Source organism: Aquarana catesbeiana, linkage group LG03, assembly GCF_042186555.1.
Source record: "Aquarana catesbeiana isolate 2022-GZ linkage group LG03, ASM4218655v1, whole genome shotgun sequence".
In the NCBI taxonomy this organism is placed as follows: domain Eukaryota; kingdom Metazoa; phylum Chordata; class Amphibia; order Anura; family Ranidae; genus Aquarana; species Aquarana catesbeiana.
In genome coordinates, this window is record NC_133326.1 from 629995590 (window position 1) to 630018376 (window position 22787).

At 44.1% G+C, this 22787-nt stretch overlaps 1 protein-coding gene across 2 annotated transcripts in view; it reads left to right on the forward strand.

Annotated features, from left to right (window-relative positions):
* The first annotated feature begins 773 nt into the window (after nucleotides 1-773).
* Nucleotides 774-22787, forward strand: part of LOC141133218 (adhesion G protein-coupled receptor E3-like) — a 199580-nt gene continuing 177566 nt past the window's right edge. The window contains exons 1-2 of one of the 2 annotated variants that reach the window (XM_073622455.1): nucleotides 774-1061; nucleotides 5496-5603. In XM_073622455.1, coding sequence (XP_073478556.1) covers nucleotides 5561-5603 — 43 coding nt within the window. In that variant the 5' untranslated portion in view covers nucleotides 774-1061; nucleotides 5496-5560. The remainder of the gene's footprint in view (nucleotides 1062-5495; nucleotides 5604-22787) is intronic. The other variant, XM_073622456.1, reaches the window with a different exon arrangement.

The following is a 22787-nucleotide window of genomic DNA, read 5'->3' on the forward strand; positions in this document are numbered from 1 at the left end:
TCCCTAATAAGGTGGATGGTCCCTTTGTGGCAACAGCTTCCCCTCTACCTCCAACCATGATGGGTTCTGCTGCCGGCAGAACTGTCACTTCTGGTTGGACTGCAAGCCGCAATCCTAACCCTGCGCTGCTCTCTCATGCTTCTGGATAGGCCCTCAGACAGCCTAGCAGCCAGAATCCCCTGGGCCCAATTTCCAGCCTAGCAGCCCGGGGGAAACACGACACGCGTCCAGCCAGACAGCCATCCGGGTGACACAGAACATAGATCACCTGACTCCACCCAAATATATAGCCGCTCCCAGCAGGCCAAGGGATTCAAGAAAACCCCTGCCCACAGGCTGAGATTCCCCATATACATACCCATAATCCGACCTTGAGTTGCCCTTCTCATATCTAGTACCACCAAGCACCCGGCCACCTAGTGGTAGAAGAGAAAAGTGCAACAAGGCCAAGCTTAGGAAGAAATCAATAGATCTCTAACAATTGACCAGGATAACTACTCCTGGCAAGTAAATTTGTGAGGAGCTCCCTGCCTAAACTCCAGGGTGCTCCATTTCCATCATCTACAAATAATAATAAAAAAATGTTCCTAGAACTTGGCTAATCATACTCTACATACTGGACAGCCTGTATTGCTTTCTGCAAAATGTTTTTAGAGAAAGTCAAAATATGGTGACAAAACAACCCCAATTCTGTAGCGAGTCCACTCAGGCACAACTAGTTATCATTCCATCACACATAAAGCATGCAATCTTCCTCTACTATCACTTCCCCTTACAGGCTTAAAAACACAACACAGAAAACACAAAGAAGCACATAATTGTCAAGACACCGAGACATAACATTTGCTTCATTGAAAATCAGAATTTCTTAACTAGGACCTTCAGGGACAACGGCGCTGATCCAAAATACTGAGGTGAAACTGCCAACAAAGCTTTTCTTTCTGTTTAATGACAAAAAAGGCCAACAATGCACCAATGATGTAAGGAAGGCTGGAATCAGGCGTAGGGCACAATATACGGATACCTTGGGAGACCGTTGAAAATCTGAGCAGTGAAAACAGGTAGCTATAATGAACACTATACTTACATATAAAACTAATGAAGAACACCAGGTATCATACAGTTTTAATAACATGCTGTATTAGAACCAGAAAAAGCAGACTGATTGTGGAGTTTAAAACTACTAATTATTAGGGTGAGCCTCATTATGGTATAATTAACTGGATGGATACACTGATCTACATTGTAGTACATTTATACTAAAATAATGAGTATGCAGAACTTTCCATTGAGGCAGAACATAGGAATCAGAATTCCCAGCTGGACTGGTACAGTAAATACAGAAGTGCAAAATTACAATATGCAGTACAGTAGATAGAAGGACTAACATGTACAGCATTACATAGCAGTTAGAACGGGACAATTATGCCCTGTACACACGGTCGGACATTCATCGGACATTCCGAAAACAAAATCCTAGGATTTTTTTCGACAGATGTTGGCTCAAACTTGTCTTGCATACACATGGTCACACAAAGTTGTCGGAAAATCCGATCGTTCTGAACGCGGTGACATAAAACACATACGCCGGGACTATAAACGGGGCAGTAGCCAATAGCTTTCATCTCTTTATTTATTCTGAGCATGCGTGGCACTTTGTGCGTCGGATTTGTGTACACACAATCGGAAATTCCGACAACGGATTTTGTTGTCGGAAAATTTTATAGCCTGCTCTCAAACTTTGTGTGTCGGAAAATGGAAAATGTGTGATGGAGCATACACACGGTCGGAATTTCCGACAACAAGGTCCTATCACACATTTTCCATCGGAAAATCCGACCGTGTGTACGGGGCATAAGGGTGTACAAGATTTGCAGAAAGTTACATAACAGACAGATTAGAGTGCACAGCATGGCAGCACAGGGAGATTAGAGTATCCAGCATTGTAAAACATAAATATTAGAGTTCACAGCATTGTAGATCATGAAGACCAGAATGCACAGAATTATAGAACATAAACATCAGATTGCAAAGCATTGTAGAACACAAAGACCATAGTTCACAGAATTATAGAACATAAAGATCAGAGTGCACAGAATTATAAACATACAGATCAGAGTGCACAGCATTGTAGAACATAAAGAGATTAGGGTGCACTGCACTGTGGAGTAGAGATAGTATACAGTGCAATATTGTAGAACAACGCGTATAGCATTGAAGAGTAGGAATTTATAGACTACAGCATTGTAGACCATAACGATTAGAGTGCACAGTATAGTAGATTAGTGAGATTAGAGTGCACAGTATTGTATAACAGGGAGATTAGTTTCACATGGCTGTAGAAGAGTGAGATTAGAGGGCACAGTTTTGTAGACGAGTGAGGTTAGAGGGCACAGTATTGGAGAAGAGTGAGATTAGAGGGCACAGTATTGGAGAAGAGCGAAATTAGAGGGCACAGTATTGGAGAAGAGCGAGATTAGAGGGCACAGTATTGGAGAAGAGCGAGATTAGAGGGCACAGTATTGGAGAAGAGTGATAGTAGAGGGCACAGTATTGGAGAAGAGTGGAAGTAGAGGACACAGTATTATGGAATAGTGAGAATAAAGTGCACAGTATTGCAGAATCATGAGATTAGAGTGTACAGCATTGTATAACATAGATTAGAGTGAACAGTATAGTTGAATAGCAAGTTTAGAATGCACAGCACATAGTATAGTGAGATTAGAGTGCACAACACATAGGGGGTTATTTACGAAAGGCAAATCCACTTTGTACTACAAGTGCAAACTACAAGTGCAAAGTGCACTTGAAATTGCACTGAAAGTACACTTGGAGGTGCAGTCGCTGTAAATCTGAGGGGTAGATCTGAAATGAGGGGAAGCTCTGCTGATTTTATCATCCAATCATGTGCAAGCTAAAATGCTGTTTTTTATCTTCCTTGCATGACCCCCTCGGATCTACAGCAACTGCACTTCCCAGTGCATTTTCAGTGCAATTTCAAGTGCACTTTCCACTTGTAGTTTGAACTTGTAGTGCAAAGTGGATTTGCCTTTCATAAATAACCCCCATAGTATAGTGAGATTAGAAAACACAGCATGTGGTATAGTGCAATTAGAGTGCACTGCATATAGAATAGTGCAATTAGAGTGCACAGCATTGCAAAAAAGAGAGTTCAGAGTGAACAGCATTGTAGAACAGAGATATGGAAACAAACATCATTGTTTACCAGAGACTTTAGAGTAACAAGCATTGAAAACAGAGACATCAGAATGTACAATATTGTAGAACAGAGACATATGGGCAGTCCCTGGGTTACAAACAACATAGGTTCTGTAGGTTTGTTCTTAAATTGAAATTGTATGCAAATTGGAACAGGCATGTTTTTTAAGTGTAACTCCAGCCAAAAAAATATTTTTTATATTTTTGGATAGCATAGGGAAGGGTTAACACCCCTGTAATGTTTGTTTTGCTGCCTGTGCCCCTGTTCAGAAGATTTCACCTCACTTCCTGTCCCTGTGAGAAATGGATTTTGAAAATTTTAGATTGTTGTGGAAACAAGGCTTAGGGGGTTATTTACAAATGACAAATTCATTTAGCACTACAAGTGCAAAGTGTACTTGAAATTGCACTGAAAGAGCACTTGGAAGTGCAGTCGCTGTGGATCCGAGGGGGTCATGCAAGGAAACAAAAAAAAACAGCATTTTAGCTTGCACATGATTGGATGATAAAATCAGCAGAGCTTTCCCTCATTTCAGATCTTCCCCTCAGATTTACAGCGACTGCACTTCCAACAAGTGCACTTGCAGTGCAATTTCAAGTGCACTTTGCACTTGTAGTTTGCACTTGTATTTCAAGATGAATTTGCCTTATGTAAATAACCCCCTTAGTGTTAAAGCATCAGTGGAGACACCTTTTTCCCATGATAACTCTTACAGGAGTGAATTTCCCTTCCTAGGGGTAGATTTCCTCACACTTCCTTTTGTCTCCCTCCATTTGTAAGTACAAGTCGTATGTAAGTCGGATGTTTGTAACTCGGGACTGCCTGTCCAAGTTCATAGCAATGTAGAACAGAGACATCAGAGAGGTTAGAATGTAGGACATAGAAACAGAACAGAAACATTAGAGTCTGTGGCATTGTAGAACAGAGACATCAGAGGGCACAGCATTGTAGAACAGGGAGGGTAGAATGTACAGCATCATAGAACAGAAACATGAGAGTGCACAGCATTGTAGAGCAGAGATATCTGAGTGTACAGTATTGTAGAACAGATATCAGAGATCACAGCATTGTAGAGTAAAGACATCTGAGTGCACAGCATTGTAGAGCAGAGACATCTGAGTGCACAGCATTGTAGAGCAGAGACATCTGAGTGCACAGCATTGTAGAGCAGAGACATCTGAGTGCACAGCATTGTAGAGCAGAGACATCTGAGTGCACAGCATTGTAGAGCAGAGACATCTGAGTGCACAGCATTGTAGAGCAGAGACATCTGAGTGCACAGCATTGTAAAGCAGAGACATCTGAGTTCACGGTATTGTAGAGTAAAGGCAACTGGGAGCACAGCATTGTAGAGTAGACGTCTGAGTGCTCAGCATTGTAGAGTAAAGACATCTGAGTGCTCAGCATTGCAGAGTAAAAACGCCTGTGTGCTCAGCATTGTAGAGCAGAGACATCTGGGAGCATAGCATTGTAGAGTAGACATTTGAGTGCTCAGCATTGTAGAGTAAATGTCTGAGTGCTCAGCATTGTAGAGTAAAAACGCCTGAGTGCTCAGCATTGTAGAGTAAAAACGCCTGAGTGCTCAGCATTGTAGAGTAAAAACGCCTGAGTGCTCAGCATTGTAGAGTAAAAACGCCTGAGTGCTCAGCATTGCAGAATAAAGACTTCAGAGTGCTCAGCATTGTAGAGTAAAGATGTCTGAGTGCTCAACATTGTAGACCAGAGGCATCAGAGTGCACAGCATTGTAAAGCAGAGACATCAGAGAAAACATAACCATAGAGCAGAGAGCATTATAGAACAGAGACATCAGAGTTCACAGCACTGTAAAACAACTATATCACAGTGCACAGCATTATAGAGCAGAGACATCTGAGTGCACAGCATTATAGAGCAGAGACATCTGAATGCACAGCATTATAGAGCAGAGACATCTGAGTGCACAGCATTATAGAGCAGAGACATCTGAGTGCACAGAATTATAGAGCAGAGACATCTGAGTGCACAGCATTATAGAGCAGAGACATCTGAGTGCACATCATTATAGAGCAGAGACATCTGAGTGCACAGCATTATAGAGCAGAGACATCTGAGTGCACAGCATTATAGAGCAGAGACATCTGAGTGCACAGCATTATAGAGTGGAGACATCCCAGTGCATTGCATTGCAAAACAGAGAGATCATGGGGCACAGCATTGTAAGACGTTAATACAGTAAAATCAGGATATGCCTACAGAAAGAACATTGTCACACATTTGGATGTTGTTACCATCTAGGAAATAAGAAAACTGATCATCACTGGAAAAGAGAAGCACAATATAAAGGATCCAGGAAAACAGAGATGGATCAGAAGTTTACAGCGCAATTATGGCTGCTTATACTCAGTAAGTCTCCCTCTGAACAGTAACTATGTAGATTCCTGACAGATATATGGAAAGACATAAAATTATAAGAGAGCAAAGAGCATTGATGAAATGCAGGGAGCAGAAAACAGTATATTCCTTCCCATCATTATGGAGCTGTCAGAACAATAAAAGTTGATTGCTGATTGACTGCTATAGGTTATTGCAGGTCGTACTCTTCTCTTTGCTCCATAAATAAAGTAGCAGATGACAACTTAAGGTTTTCCAACTGTGCTGGGTTGCCTAATATGCAGGGGATGGTGATTTTTTTTTTTAGAGCATAACTCTCTTTTCTGACAAATTTGATATTGTAATGAGGGTAAAGTCAAATATTCCACACTGTAGATAGTATTGATCTCTAATCCACAGGTTGAAGCATTTGTGTGAGAAATGTTGAAAAGGTGTAACCTGTTTAGGGCTTATTGGCTATCATCAGTGCAGTACATGGGTAAAACGGCTTCTATTGAGTAGGGCTTGGGGAGCAAGAAGGTACAACCCCACAGGTTATGGTGGATTGGGCTAAAAGGAACCAAGAAACCCTCTACTGAACCAGCGATAAGCACAGCAGGGTCTTTTCAAAACAGAAGGTATCTATACATCTTTTGGGCAACTAGTAATAATTAGTCAGATTCAACTGGACTTGTTCTGTAATGTTGAAGAGATTTTTCTGCTTATCCAGACTGCTATTTTTAAGTTCTAAAGAGTGTCAGGAACATACCCCAACATTCAAAGCCACACGGGTAGCTCAGTCACCTTAATCCAATCACCATGGAATATGTCCAGGCAGATGCTGATTGTTCAAGAACAGAATAGGAAGAGTGAATATTTGTGGAAACACCTTGCCTTGTTCTAATATCCCAATGGTGCCACAAAGTGTCCAATAAGTGTTAATTATTTGATTTACAAGGCTGAAGGTGTGAATTTTGTCAAATTACAAGGGCAGAGATGGTAAAACAGCAGTATATGTGGTTGACTCAATCACAAATTCCAAAAACAATGGGTTTATTCCTCATTTTCGAAAAGTGGACAGTTGTGCCGATTCTACCACTCGACTAACTGTCCATGCCAAATAGCTGTGTATATCACACATACAGCCTAATATTATAGAGGCATTTGTTTAAAATTGCCTAAAGCTCTTTCAGGTTTGTTGGCCATCATCAGTGCAAGCGTATGGAAACTTTGGCTTCTATGGAGTAAGGCTTGAGGACCAACAATAAGGTATACCCTGGCTCGTTTTGGTAAAGAGGTCCAAAATAAACCAAAAAGTCCTTTACTGAACCAGTGCAAAATACAATAGACCCTTCATCACAAATTCTCCAAATAAAAGTTTTTTTCCTCATTTTAAGCATAGTATATGAAAATCATACCTTTCTGACCCTTGGTCGCACTGTACATCAGAATTGCTGCTTTTTGGCACAGATACAACATAACATTGATGAACCATTTATTCCAAACTGCATACAACTGTTTCAGGCTTGTTGGCCATTGTCAGTGACTGAAAACAATGAAAAAGGTCCAAATTTTGCTTACTGCCATACATGAATACTAGCCACGGCTGTCACAGTAATCTGCCATCACCATAGGATTGTTTACATAAGCAGATTGTTCATGTGTCTACCATAAAGCACATAAAGCAGCAAAAAAAATATGGGCACTTCTCACTGGGCAAAATCAAGCCTGTGCAACCATAGGGCATAAGGCAGGGGCCCTTTAACACCAAATGTAGCTGGATGCAGTTGGTTGCAGTTGGATGCATTTTGATTACGATTCAAGTGCACCTCACCCACACCGCACTGTGTCCCTTTAAGCCAAGAAAGCCAAGCCCAAAAAACATATAGAAAAATGCACTGCAAACACATGGCAAGACGTGCAGTTATGTGCAGTTTCTGGTGTGAATGGGCCCTTGAAGTGGTTGTAAAGGCTCAAGGTTTTTTACCTTCAGCCCCCCCCCCCCAGCTTCCTAATACTTAACCAAGCCCCATCTTGATCCAGAGATGTGCACAAGAGCAGCTGCTCTCCAGGGTCTCTTTCTCCTCATTGGCTGAGACAGCAGTGGGAGCCATTGGTTCCTGCTACTATAAATGAAAACCAGTGAGCAAATAAGGAGAGAGCAGGGGTGGGGCTGAGACGTGCTCCATGCCTGAATGGACACACAGAGCAGTGTCTTGGAAGTGAGCCTGCTTGGGTGCCCCAGAGCAAGATGCAAGTATGACTTTTTTTAAACCTGTCTTTAATATCACTTTAATTGATTTAAAGATCTGCCAAAAGAGAATTGGGGTTTACTTTGGGTGGGCCATGGCTCTTGCAGAAATAGAAAACATGATTAGAAGTACAGGAGAGAATAAGGTATGGTGGTTATAGGCAAGCACTGTATCTCGCTTGAAATATAGAATATATTTCACCTGTGAGAAAACCAAAAGCCATCCAATGAAAGGCCATGTATTGCCAACCCACATGCACTCTTCTGATAGCTGGAGCCATCTCATCAAACAAGGGACGGTAATAAGGTATAATCATGTATGGCTTTTTTAAAGGACCTTCATTGCCAAAAACTTTGCATTATGATAACTGTAAGGAGTAAAAAAAATATTATTTTTCTTTTAATGCGGTAGTAAAGGTGTAAAAAAAGAAAAAAACTTGCAAGGTAAAGGCATAGGGGGTTATTTACGAAAGGTAAATCCACTTTGCACTACAAGTGCACTGCAAGTGCACTTGGAAGTGCAGTCACTGTAGATCTAAGGGGGACATGCAAGGAAAATAAAAAACAGCATTTTAGCTTGCACATGATTGGATGATAAAATCAGCAGAGCTTCCCCTCATTTCAGATCTTCTCATCAGATCTACGACTGCACTTTCAGTTCACTTACAAGTGCAGTTGCAGTGTACTTGTAGTGCAAAGTGGATTTGCCTTTCGTAAATAACCCCCATAATGTGCTAGTTTGCATTACATAGTAGCACATTATGAAAGACTTAACTTGAAATGAAGACCTCCAGCGGCGTGCTGTCACATCTTCACCTGGTCTTGCTTTTGGGTTCGCAGGCTGCGGCCACTTAAATGTCCGAGCCACGATGATATCACTCGCATGCATGCACATGGGAGTCATGGCTGTGGCACAGGGCCCTGAAGGAACGGCACGGTATGTCATTCCTTCAGAGTTGTCACCGGCTGCTGCTCCCTAGAGTATCCTCTAAATGGCGCACGCTTAGGAGATGTTCATAAAGGGCTCATACACACTGCAGCTCAAAAAAAAAGCTGCTTTTACAGGCATTTGAGCTTTAATTCCAGCTTGAACAAGCTTGTGCTTTTTTGTGCTCTTTTGCACGTTTTTATTTAGCTTCTTTAAATTTTTTTTTACAAAGCCTCCCCTTGGCTCATTTTTCCTATTTTTTTTTTTTGTGTGTGTTTTTGAGCTTCAAGCTTTCTTGAGCTTTTTCATGCTTTTTCGCGTGTTTTTGGGCACATAGGGATCTTTTCTGCTCGAAAGCTCCTGTCAAAAATGCGAGTTTGATAGGGTTTTTTTTTTCCTGCCTGATAACTCCTGAAAAAGTCATAGGAGGTTATTTACGAAAAGGCAAATCCACTTTGCACTACAAGTGCAAAGTGCACTTGAAATTGCACTGAAAGTGCACTTGGAAGTGCAGTCGCTGTAGATCCGAGGGGGACATGCAAGGAAGATTAAAAACAGCGTTTTAGCTTGCACATGGTTGGATGATAAAATCAGCAGAGCTTCCCCTCATTTCAGATCTACTCTCAGACAGGGCCGATCCTAGAATCAAAGACGCCTGTGTGCAGAAATATTTCTGGCGTGCCCACATGGGCGTGGCCATCTTACTAACTCCTTCCCTTTACAAATGTTTCTATAGCAACAACTCCACCTCTCCATCTGTAAGCCCCACCACTTTGCTTTGACAATAACTTAGTCAACGTCTTTGACAAGTCAAAATAAATGTTTTATTTATAGACCATTCTGTGTCAAGTGCTTGTAAATCAAATAGTGTAGCAAAAAACAAAAAACTTAATATATATAAATATGAACTGAACAATAATAAAATTTTGAACAGAAAATGAGGTAGCAGAAAATCTATAACTACAAATGCAAAATATGCAAGATAGATTGATTCTGCACTTTTTACATTTTCAATAAATATAATCACTAAAGTGCAAATAACAGATTTGACCACCGAGACAGTGCCGGGCAGACAGCGGGCGGGGGGGTCACAGTGGCACTATTTGATGGGCACAGTGGCAGCATTTGATGGGTACAGCGGCAGCGTTTGATGGCACAGTGGTTGCGTTTGGGCACATTGGTTGCATCTAATGGGCACAGTGACTGCGTTTAATGGGCAAGGTGGCTGCACTTGAGCACAGTGGCTGCGTTTGATGGGCACAGTGGCTGCATTTGATGGGCACAGTGGCTGCATTTGATGGGCACAATGCCTGCATTTAATGGGCACAATGGCTGCGTTTGATGGGAGCAGTGGCTGCGTTTTGGGCACAGTGGCAGCATTTGATGGGCAAAGTGGTTGCGTTTAATGGGCAAAGTGGCTGCATTTGATGGGCACAGTGGCTGCATTTGATGGGCACAGTGGCTGCATTTGATGGGCACAGTGGCTGCATTTGATGGGCACAGTGAGTGCATTTGATGACACAGTGACTGCGTTTGATGGGCACAGTGGCTGCGTTTGATGAGCACAGTGGCTGTGTTTAATTGGCACAGTGGCCAGTGGCTGCGTTTGATGGGCACAGTGGCTGCATTTGACGGGCACAGTGGCTGCGTTTTGACGGGCACAGTTGCTGCGTTTGACGGGTACAGTGGCTGCGTTTGACGGGCACAGTGACTGCATTTGAATGGCACAGTGGCTACGTTTGACGGGCCCAGTGGCTGCGTTTGAATGGCACAGTGGCTGCGTTTGAATGGCACAGTGGCTGCGTTTGACGAGCACAGTGGCTGTATTTGAATCGCACAGTGGCTGCGTTTGAATGGCACAGTGGCTGCGTTTGAATGGCACAGTGGCTGCGTTTGAATGGCACAGTGGCTGCGTTTGAATGGCACAGTGGCAGCATTTGAATGGCACAGTGGCTGCGTTTGAATGGCACAGAGGCTGCGTTTAAATGGAACAGTGGCTGCGTTTAAATGGCACAGTGGCTGCATTTGAATGGCACAGTGGCAGCGTTTGAATGGCACAGTGGCAGCATTTGACGGGCACAGTGGCAGCATTTGACGGGCACAGTGGCTGCGTTTGAAAGGCAGAGTGGCTGCGTTTGATGGGCACAGTGGCTGCATTTGAATGGCACAGTGGCTGCGTTTGAATGGCACAGCAAATTACTTACAGGGTGAGGTCAAGGGTCAGGTCAGGTGCAGTGCAGTCACTCACACTCACAGCAAGGCAGGCTCAGGCTTAGTCAGGCTCAGGCAGCTCTTCTCAGAAGTGTTCTGCTGTCCACTCGCTTCCCTCCCTCTGAGCCACGCTGAGTCTGAAGATGGCAAAGGTGGGTGGAGCTGAGCTAGTTTCCCAGCCGTGGCTGCGGCGCGCTCTGAATGCTGGGGGCGGCCTTTGACGTCTCTGGTTGCTAGGCGGCGGCCGGCGATTCTAGCAACCAGTGCAGTCGAGTGAGCATTGTGCGATGTGCCACAGCTTCGGCGCCCCTTCTCTTACAGCGCCGGGGCGCGGTGTACCCCGTGCACCCACCTAGGATTGGCCATGCCCTCAGATTTACACTGACTGCACTTCCAAGTGCACTTTCAGTGCGATTTCAAGTGCACTTTGCACTTGTAGTTTGCACTTGTAGTGCAAAGCGGATTTGCCTTTCGAAAAAAAAACCCCGTAGTGTACATTGATACATTGACCAAGAATCAGGGGAGTTTCTAGGCAGAAAAAAAGAGAGCTCAAAAGCCCCCCTAATCCATGCACCTGGCCCCTAATCTACATGCAGGGCGCCGACGCATGGATTTCAATGGAGGGGGGGGTCTCTTTTTTTTTAAGCACATATTTAGAGGCCAAGGCTCTAATTGGCTTCAAAAAAAGGGTGGACTCTGAGCGCAGGCATTGGTTTGATCCCTCCTGCCCAAAAAAAAAATTGAGCACCAGCTGCCACTGCTAGACAGTTTGGCCTGCATGCATATTGAGGAAAATATAGAATAGACAAAGAACGTAAAGAAATACAAATATAATGGATACTATTCTTGTATGAACAATTACAGTTATCAGAATGGAATATTTTTTCCTGAATGTTTCATTCCTGTACCTAAGCTCTCTCTTCCTGGTAGAATGGCCATGACAATGTGGCATCATTTATTAATCTTTGTCTGTGTTGCCCCCAGACCCCAGTTAGAACTACATTTCCAGACTCTTGCTGTTTTAATCTGAATAATGGCACTGATGTATTTTAATGTAAAGGGTGCCTGCTGTTGCTGTGCACAGGGAGGCCTCTAGTGGACACTGCTTGCAATAAAATATTTAAATTATAAACCAGTAGAGCATAAAGGCCATATTAACTCCTTCCAATCTCACACCTGTACACCCTCTATCATGGACCAGAGAAGTTTCTACATTTCTGCTTTGAGATTGTTTATTTGGCAATAACTTTGTTAAAGGGGTTGTAAAGGTAAAATTTTTTTCACCTTAATGCATTCTATGCATTAAGGTGAAAAAACATTCGACAATACCGCCGCCCCCAGCCCCCCCGTTTTACTTACCTGACCCCTCGAAAGTCCCACGCTCGCTCCCGACATCCTCTTCGCCATTCAGCCTGGCCGTTGATTGGCTAGAGTGGATGGATTGAAAGCAGCGCAGCCATTGGCTCGCGCTGCTGTAAATTACATCCAATGACGCGGCGCGCTGGGGAGCGGGCCGAGTGATACAGCGAGCGGCTATGGCCGCCGGCTGTATCACGGGAGCGTGCCCGCAAGCACTCAACACCATGCGAGGGAGCTTGCATGAAAGTGTTAAGTCCTTGCGGGGGTCGAGCCGAGACAGCCGCCGAGGGACCCCAGAAGATCAGGTTCGGGGCCACTCTGTGCAAAACGAGCTGCACAGTAGAGGTAAGTATAACATGTTTGTTATTTAAAAAAAAAAATAGCTTTAGTGATCCTTTATTAATTAAGATGACAGATAAAGATAAGATAAAGATAGGTCTCATTCACACTATCAGATCAGGGATGGTAAAACCCTGCTGTTGAGCTGAGTTTTTACCACTCCCCAACTACTCCCCCTTTAGCTGCAGATGAAGGGGCTTTACAAAAGCTGCTGCCACAATGCTTAGCTTTGCTGTAGGAATTATACCCCTTTCTGCTTTCGGCGGGCAAAGTGCCCACCTAGCCTGACCCATTCAAATAAATAGGGCCTCTCTGCCAGAACCCTGCAACTGCGTGCATAGCTGTGCACTTGTGCAGGGTTCGAATTGTTAAAGCAGGCAGTAAGGAGGTCAGGAACAAGAGGAGGCTCCTAGTGGCGGCAGTACTGAACAGACAACCATTGATGTGGGCTTTATGAAGTCGAGGCTCTGAAGAAAAGGGAAACTTTGAAACGCGTTAGCTGATGTGTCTGCAAGTGTAGCAGAATTTTTCACACGGACAGACATAAGCTGATGATTTTATGTTATAGCTATGACACAAGTACTGGTTTGTGAGTATATTCACCTCTGTTTTATTTAATAAGAACATGTATCGAGGATAATGCACTAGGCCTGTATGCCCTCTGTTTTGTTTCTTATGATTTTAGTAAGGAGGCGATACAATGCCTCTCACTACCTGTCAAATGCTCTCTGAAGATTGATTTGAACACAGATCGCTTTTTAGAGATAAAAGCAAGTTTGAAGCCCTTAAAGTGTTTGTTACCCTAAAAAATAAATAAAAAATAAATAAAAGGATCCTGTTCCCTTAAAGCATGTTATACAGCACAGTGCTTGTGCTGTGTACTGTAATTTGGCCCCCTGTACCACCTGAAATACCTGCCTGATCCTGCCTGGTTCTTCCCTCGACCCTTGATAAACTGTTTATCATGGCTGCTGAGCCCTGACACCGTGGTCAGTTTATGTGCCTCTGTTATCCGTTGCTATCTGCAGCTCTCCACTGTCCTCCTCCCCCCTCCTCTCCCTGCCTGTCAGCTGGTACCAGCGCCGCTATGCTCCCCTCCCTGCTGCTATAAAACTATGTTAAGTTTATACCATCCCCTCTGTTAGATAAGAACATGTGTCCTAGTGTCTGTGCTTTAGTTAAAAAAAAAAAAAAAAAGCAGATTTCTACCTGTTGTCACAGTGCCTCCCGGAGCTCATGTGACTCCTCGGCTCTCTCCTCCTCTTCCCCTCTCCTCCCCGGCTGACGTCAGTGAAGTGCATGGCCCCGCCCATAGGAGCTGTCACATGGAGAGTGGAGAGAGCCGAGGAGTCATGTGAGCGCCGGGAGGGGATGATATAAACCTAACATAGTGGCTTGACAATCGCTTTAAGGAGCTCATATAGGACACACAAGACTTTTATTTTGTGATATTGTCTTGCAAAGATGATGAAAAAAATGATGAAAAAAAAAAAAAGGAGAACTAAAGAATTTTTTTTTTGAGACCATTGTTCATTTAAAAAAAAAGAGTGTTACTGATGAGTCATTTTTTTAAGCACTCTCCACTCACCTACAGTAGTTTTACTGCGGGCAGGCAGCAGCAGCTACAGGCCAGGTGATGTACCTATACAGTACATCGACTGGCACATGCAAACTAGCGTGCCACCTGAGACGCACTGTACCCCACTTCTGGGACTGCTGCGTCCACCAGACACAGCAGACTGCAGTGGCCAGGGGATCACGTGATCACTATGTGATCCCAATGTAACCACAACTGCTATGAATGGGTTCCATTCATAACAGCTCTGCTTGGTATTCTGATGCTATGATTGGCCCACAGCTATCACATGGTACCTGGGCCAATCACAGCACCCTGTACCACATGTTTAGCTGTAGCCATTACAGATCACTAATAATCACAGCTGTTATGAATGAAACCCATTCATGACAGTTCAAAACATTGCTGTTACAGTGATAATCACAGTAACAGCAATCAAAGTGTAATAAAAAAAAAAAAAAAATCACTGATCACCCCTTCCCCTCAGAGTAGTATGGTGACACCATGGTGACACTGAACCACTCTGATAAGGGTATATAAAAAGATTATTTATTTATTTTAACATACTATCACCAGTCAGTATCCCTGATCACAGCCACACACCAGTCATATGATGACGCTGTACTGCACTGGTGGGAGTATGTTACAAAAAGCAAAAAACAAATTGTATTTAATTTTACATTTTCCAAAAAATTGTGACAAGAAATGACAACTCAAAGCGCAAAATCACCATGCCTTTTTCTAAATACCTCAGACTGTTCACTTTCCAAAAAGGGGTTATTAGGGAGCCATTTGTACTGTCCTGGCATTTTAAGGGCCTCAAGAAATTAAATAAGCCATCAGTACATCAGGACTAATCAATTTTCATATATACAGTATCTCACTAAAGTGAGTACACCCCTCACAATTTTGTAAATATTTTATTATATCTTTTCATATGACAACACTGAAGAAATGACACTTTGCTACAATGTAAAGTAGTGAGTGTACAGCTTGTATAACAGTGTAAATTTGATGTCCCCTCAAAATAACTCAACACACAGCCATTAATGTCTAAACCGCTGGCAAAAAAAGTGAGTACACCCCTAAGTGAAAATGTCCAAATTGGGACCAACTAGTCATTTTCCCTTCCCGGTGTCATGTGACTCGTTAGTGTTATAAGGTCTCAGGTGTGAATGGGGAGCAGGTGTGTTAAATTTTGGTGTTTTTGCTCTCACTCTCTCATACTGGTCACTGAGGATCTGAAAAAAAGAATTGTTGCTCTACATAAAGATGGCCTAGGCTATAAGAAGATTGCCAAGACCCTGAAACTGAGCTGCAGCACAGTGGCCAAGACCATACAGCGGTTTAACAGGACAGGTTCCACTCAGAACAGGCCTCGCCATGGTCGACCATGCTCAGCGTCATATCCAGAGGCTGTCTTTGGGAAATAGATATATGAGTGCTGCCAGCATTGCTGCAGAGGTTGAAGGGGTGGGGGGTCAGCCTGTCAGTGCTCAGACCATATTCTGCACACTACATCAAATTGATGATGCACAAGAAAGCCTGCAAATAGTTTGCTGAAGACAAGCAGATTAAGGACATGGATTACTGGAACCATGTCCTGTGGTCTGATGAGACCAAGATAAACTTATTTGGTTCTGATGGTGTCAAGTGTGTGTGGCGGCAACCAGGTGAGGAGTGCAAAGACAAGTATGTCTTGCCTACAGTCAAGCATGGTGGTGGGAGTGTCATGGTCTGGAGCTGCATGAGTGCTGCCAGCACTGGGGAGCTACAGTTCATTGAGGGAACCATGAATGCCAAAATGTACTGTGACATACTGAAGTAAAGCATGATTCTCTCCCTTCGGAGGCTGGGTCGCAGGGCAGTATTCCAACATGATTACAACCCCAAACACGCCTCCAAAATGACCACTGCCTTGCTAAAGAAGCTGAGGGTAAAGGTGATGGACCGGCCAAGCATGTCTCCAGACCTAAACCCTATTGAGCATCTGTGGGGCATCCTCAAATGGAAAGTGGAGAAGCGCAAGGCCTCTAACATCCACCAGCTCCGTGATGTCATCATGGAGGAGTAGAAGAGGACTCCAGTGGCAACCTGTGAAGCTCTGGTGAACTCCATGCCCAAGAGGGTTAGGGCAGTGCTGGAAAATAATGGTGGCCACACAAAATATTGACACTTTGAGCCCAATTTGGACATTTTTACTTAGGGGTGTACTCACTTTTGTTGCCAGAGGTTTAGACATTAATGGCTGTGTGTTGAGTTATACACTGTTATACAAGCTGTACACTCACTACTTTACATTGTAGCAGAGTGTCATTTCCTCAGTGTTGTCACATGAAAAGATATAATAAAATATTTACAAAAATGTGAGGGGTGTACTCACTTTTGTGAGATACTGTAGATATACCATACTTTGTAGACACTATAACTTTCACATAAACCAATTAATATACAACTATTGTTTTTTTGTGGTTTTTATTACCAGACATGTAGCAGAATACATTTTGGCTTAAATTTATGAAGAAATTAGATTTTATTGGAGATGTGTTTTTTCATTTATATAGCAGTAAAAAACACAGTGGTGAGCAAACACCACCAAAAGAAAGCTCTCTTTGTGTGAAAAAAATTATATAAATTTAATTTATGTACAGCATTGCATGACGAGCAATTGTCAGTTAAAGTAGCGCATTGCTGCATAGCAAAAATGGCCTGGTCATAAAGGGGGTAAAACCTTCCGCAGGTCAAGTGGTTAATTGTTTGTTGACTGCATAGTGCATATATATGCGGTACTCCAGGGCAGGATCACGTATCTGCCGCAATTCAAAACGCTGCCGTGTGAATGCACTGCAGCCTAAAATAATGCACAATCAAAACAAATAAAAATGAAAAAAAAGTTTAAACTAAAGGCAAAACTTTTTTTTGTTTGTTTTGGATAGCGTAGAGAGGAATCAGAACATCTGTCAGGTTTTATCACTGTCTGAGCCCCCTTTAGAGAGATTCACCCTCTATATTTGTCCTGTTTACCATTGTCATTGAAAGTGAAACTAAAAGAAAATCCCAAATTCTAGCTTGTCCCCAGAAAAGTAATAAAGGGGAAATCTTCCAATGGGCACACTAGTTCAGGTGACCTGGGGGTCCCCAAGGCAATTCTCCTAATTTGCAGGGATTTCCTCTCACTTCTTGTTTGGCTATGGGACAGGAAGTGAAGGAAAATCTCCCCAATGGGACACAGATGGCGAAAATAATCCAACAGGGGTTATAGCCCTCCCTTGCTCTATCCAAAATGAAAAAAAAAAGTCTTGCCCATAGTTCTAAACAGGAAAAAAAATAGTTGAAGGGGCAGGAGAAGTTAAATAAGGCTGATTAGGGTAAACTGAGTGTTAAAAAAAGGGTTAAATAGGCACAATTTATGAAAACAAAAAAGAAAAACCAAAACAAAAAAAGTTTTTTCAATTTACTTGTTAAAGTGATTGTAAAGGATTGTTTTTTGTTTTTTTTTTAAATAACAAACATGTCATACTTATCTCCACTGTGCAGCTTGTTTTGCACAGAGTGGCCTTGATCGTCCTCTTCTGGGGTCCCCCGGTGGCTCTTGCGGCTCCTCTCCACATCAGATAACCTCCTAGGAGAAGCGCTCTCCCGAGTCCAGCATTTGTGTCCACAGACACGAATGCTTGACTCGGCCCCGCCCCCTGTGTCATTGGATTCGATTGACAGCAGTGGGAGTCAATGGTTGCGCTCAGTGCCCCCCCCGCGCGAGAACGGCACCTGCGCCCTCTTCCCGCACAACAGGGCCACCATCAGGGGAGTACAGCTTAGGAGTGGCGTCGAAAGCCTCAAGCCGCCCCTGTGAAGCCTTGATTCTCTCTCTGAATGGCCCTCTGCTGGGTATGGAAACAGCGGTCAGGAAGCTGGGCGGCGGCGCAGGGAAACCAATTAGAGTCGCTCTCTCTCTCTTCTCTCTTCGGCTGACAGAAAGGGGAGGGGGGGCGAGCAGGGGAGTTCTCTGGTAAATTGAGCAGCAGCGTTGTGACAGGGAGAGGAGAGATGTGGGCTCTCTGTGTATCTCCCCCGCTCGCCCCCCCCTCCTCTTTCTGTCAGCCGAAGAGAGAAGAGAGAGAGCGGCTCTAATTGGTTTCCCTGCGCCGCCGCCCAGCTTCCTGACCCCTGTTTCCCTCCCCATAATTGGCCACAGCAGAGGGCCAATCAGAAGACTCTGGGGGCATCATGGGAAAAGTAGTCCCTGAAGAGTGGCGGCCCCTGTGTCCACAGACATCATGCTACAGCCCCCAGCATGCATGCACTCTACTGGGGGGGTTACAGGAGGAGAAAGAGAGTACTGTGCTGGGGGAAGCCAGAGAGGGAGCCACGCTGTACCCGCACCACCAGAGCCATGCTGTACCCGCACCACCAGAGCCATGCTGTACCCGCACCACCAGAGCCACGCTGTACCCGCACCACCAGAGCCACGCTGTACTCGCACCACCAAAGAGCCACACTGTACCCGCACCACCAGAGAGCCACGCTGTACCCGCACCACCAGAGCCACGCTGTACCCGCACCACCAGAGAGCCACACTGTACCCGCACCACCAGAGAGCCACGCTGTACCCGCACCACCAGAGAGCCACGCTGTACCCGCACCACCAGAGCCACGCTGTACCCGCACCACCAGAGCCACGCTGTACCCGCACCACCAGAGAGCCACGCTATACCCGCACCACCAGAGAGCCACGCTGTACCCGCACCACCAGAAAGAAAGCCACATTGTTACCGCACCACCAGAGAGGGAGCCACACTGTACCTGCACCACCAGAGAGCCACGCTGTACTCACACCACCAGAGAGAGAGCCACGCTGTACCCACACCACCATAGAGAGAGCCACGCTGTTCCTGCACCAACAGAGAGCAACGCTGTACCTGCACCACCAGACAGGGAGCCACACCACCAGAGAGAGCCACGCTTTTCCTGCACCACCAAAGAGAGAACCATGCTGTATCTGCACCACCAGAGGGGGAGAAAGATGAAGCCACTGCCGGGATACAGACATGCTACACTACTGATTAGAGTCAGCCTGGGCAACCCAGAGTGAGCGAACGCCCAACCGGAGGGATCACTGTTGCAGTTTCACAGGGTCTGGTAAGAGAGCCTGTTGGCCATTATCCATTACTGTTCCCAGGGAGTGAGCCATTAGGAAGTGCCTAACCTGATATCCTCTAGGCCTTATTGACTGCCAAAATGAGCTCCAACGCTGGGCCTCCAGTCCAAAAATTAAGGGTGGGGGACACAATTTTTACCGCACCAGCTGACACCAAACCTAGTGACGCCACTGTCCTGGAGCCCACAACAAGTTCCGGCACTGAGCTTCGGTAACTGGGATACAGGGTGCGCTAGCGTGGGCACCCAGGACATCTACCACCCGGGGTCCCACAAGCGCCGATTAGCTTTTCGTAGCAGCCACCACCTCTCTCCCCACTGTCAGCCACACACACTCCTCGGCTCCTCCTCCTTCTCGGCTCTAATGTTCTAGTGTACACAGTCAGGAGGAGGAGGAGCCACAGAGGAGGGACACGACTTCAGTGCAAAAGCCACGCTGCCGGTCTGAGGTCTGTGTATAGTTTACAGTGGAGGGGGACACAGTAACCGGGAAGGGGGGCAGATAACAGATGCACACATGGATGAGGGGAGGGGGTTAATGGGATATGTGCTGGGTGCTTTGAGAGCGGAGAGGATATGTGCTAGTGGGGGGGGGGTCTGATCCTCCCCTCCCAAAGCACCCAGCACATATCCCCTTACCCCCCAAATGAAAAAATGCGGCATCCCTCTCTGTCCTCCTCCTGTGGTGTCCCTCTGTCCTCTTCCCATGAAGATGACAGGGCGGATCTTAAAAAGGAAGAGGTGTGGCCTTGACAGGAAGGGGTGGGTCATATTTAAATTAGGGGGTGCGCGAGCTTAGTCAGGCCTAGGGCAGCACAAAACCTAAATACACCACTGGATGCGCTGCTATCAATCTATCTAATCAAGAGCCAGTACCCTGTGGAGAGAGGGACAACGCGTCCCCGACGAAGAGATGAAGGGGCTCAGGTAAGTAAAACGGGAGGGGGGGGGGGCAGGTGACTGTCAGGTGTTTTGTCACCTTAATGCATAGGATGCATTAAGGTGAAAAAACACAAAGGTTTACAACCCCTTTAAGTTGCTTTAACTGACATCATCTGCAGATGGAAGCTCATCTCTTTCGATTGCAGATGAATGCAACAGAGTAGATCATTAAGTGACAATGTTACATTGTTTCTCTCTATTTCAGATTTGAAGGGTGTTGATAAACACTGAGCCAGATGATTCCTTTTTTGACAGTTGCAGCTGTTAGAACCGTAGTACACACACATATGCTGTATGTATGTATATATATATATATATATATATATATATATATATATACTGTTTAGATATGTCCTGTTTACTTTGATGGGTTTTTTTGGTGCGTGTAGCATGTCCAGTGTGCTCAACTGGTGAATGGACAATACCAAAGGCTGTGTGTTTATAGACTCACTGACCTCAAAGGTTAATGCACGATCCTTGCAAGTCCACTCAAGCAGCTAAATAGACAGATAAAATACATGCAGGATATATGGGAGCTGCTTTACCTGCAAAAGGTAACAAAGATTTGTATGTCTGCCCAGCATGTCCTGAAATATATACAGCCCTGCCAGACAGCACAGGCAGGTAAAGCAATCCAATTAGATCACCTCCCTGCCCAAAGCCTGTGATTGGACAGTGAAGGATCATGAGTACTGTGATGAGTCATCCCACAATCCACTATCCTCTCTCTTCCTCCTGACATGTTCTTTGCCAGCTCATGTGCATTGCAGCACACCTGATTGCACCTAATGCTGCCCCTCCCTCTTCCAGCCTAAAGGGCATTACATAAGGCTAATATAGAGTTGCCACCTCATCCCTTTAAACCCAAACACCTTTGAATTACACAGGTTCTGAGGCTAATTAAATGCAGTTAAGGCACCAAGTGAATTTAATTACCACCTTAACCACCTCAATACAGGGCACTTAAACCCCCTTCCTGCCCAGACCAATTTTCAGCTTTCGGTGCTCTCACACTTTGAATGACAATTACTCAGTCATACAATACTGTACCCAAATGAAATTTGTGTCCTTTTTTTCATACAAATAGAGCTTTCTTTTGGTGGTATTTAATCACTAATGGGTTTTTTATTTTTTGTGTTATAAATAAAAAAAAGACCGTAAATTTTGTGAAAAATTGCTTTTTTTCTTTGTTTTTGTCATACAATTTAACAAATTAGTAATTTTTCACCAAAATTTATACTGCTATATATCTTTGGTAAAAATAACCCAAATTAGTGTATATTATTTGGTCTTTGTGAAAGTTATAGAGTATACAAACTATGGTGCCAATCACTGAAAATTGAAAACATCTGATCAGGCCTTTAGTACATCAGGTGAATCTCATTTCTTGAGGTACTAACAAGTCATAAAAGTACAAATACCCCCCAAATGACCCCTTTTTAGAAAGTAGACATTCCAAGGTATTAAGTAAGTAGCATGGTGAGTTTTTTTAAGTTGTACTTTTTCCCCGCAATTCTGCAAAATGAAGATTTTTTTTTTTATTTATTTTGACAAAACTGTCATATTAACTGGTTATTTCTCTCACAGAGCATATGCATACAACAAATTACACCCCAAAATACATTCTGCTACTCCTCCTGAGTATGGCGATACCACATGTGTGGGACTTTTACACAGCCTGGCCACATACAAAGGCCCAACATTGAAGTAGCACCTTTAGGCGATCTACGAGCATAAATTGCACATCTAATTTTTGAAGGCCCTGGAGCACCAGGACAATGGAATTGTCCACAAAATGACCCCATTTTGTAAAGAAAACACTCCAACATATAATCTATGAGGCATAATGATTCTATTGAACGGTTATTTTTTTTCCAGAAGTTTTAGGAAAATGTGGAAAAAAAATGAAAACACATTTTTTTTTACACAAAGTTGTCCATTTATAAGATATTTCCAACACATAGCAAATACAGAGCAAAAATAACACCCCAAAATACATGCTGCTACTCCTCCTGAGTATGGCGATACCACATGTGTGGGACTTTTACACAGCCTGGCCACATACAGAGTCCCAACATTGAAGTAGCACCATCAGGCGATCTACAAGCATAAATTGCACATCTCATTTCTCAACCACCTATTACACTTTTGAAGGCCCTGGAGCACCAGGACAATGGAATTACCCACAAAATTACCCCATTTTGGAAAGAAAACACCCCAACGTATAATCTATGAGGCATAATGAGTCTTTTGAACTGTTATTTTTATTCCAGAAGTTTTTGGTAAATGTGGAAAAAAAATAAAAACGCATTTTTTTACACAAAATTGTCCATTTATAAGATATTTCCAACACATAGCAAAAATGACACCCCAAAATACATTATGCTACTCCTCCTGAGTATGGGGATACCACATGTGTGAGACTTTTACACAGCTTGCCCACATACAGAGGCC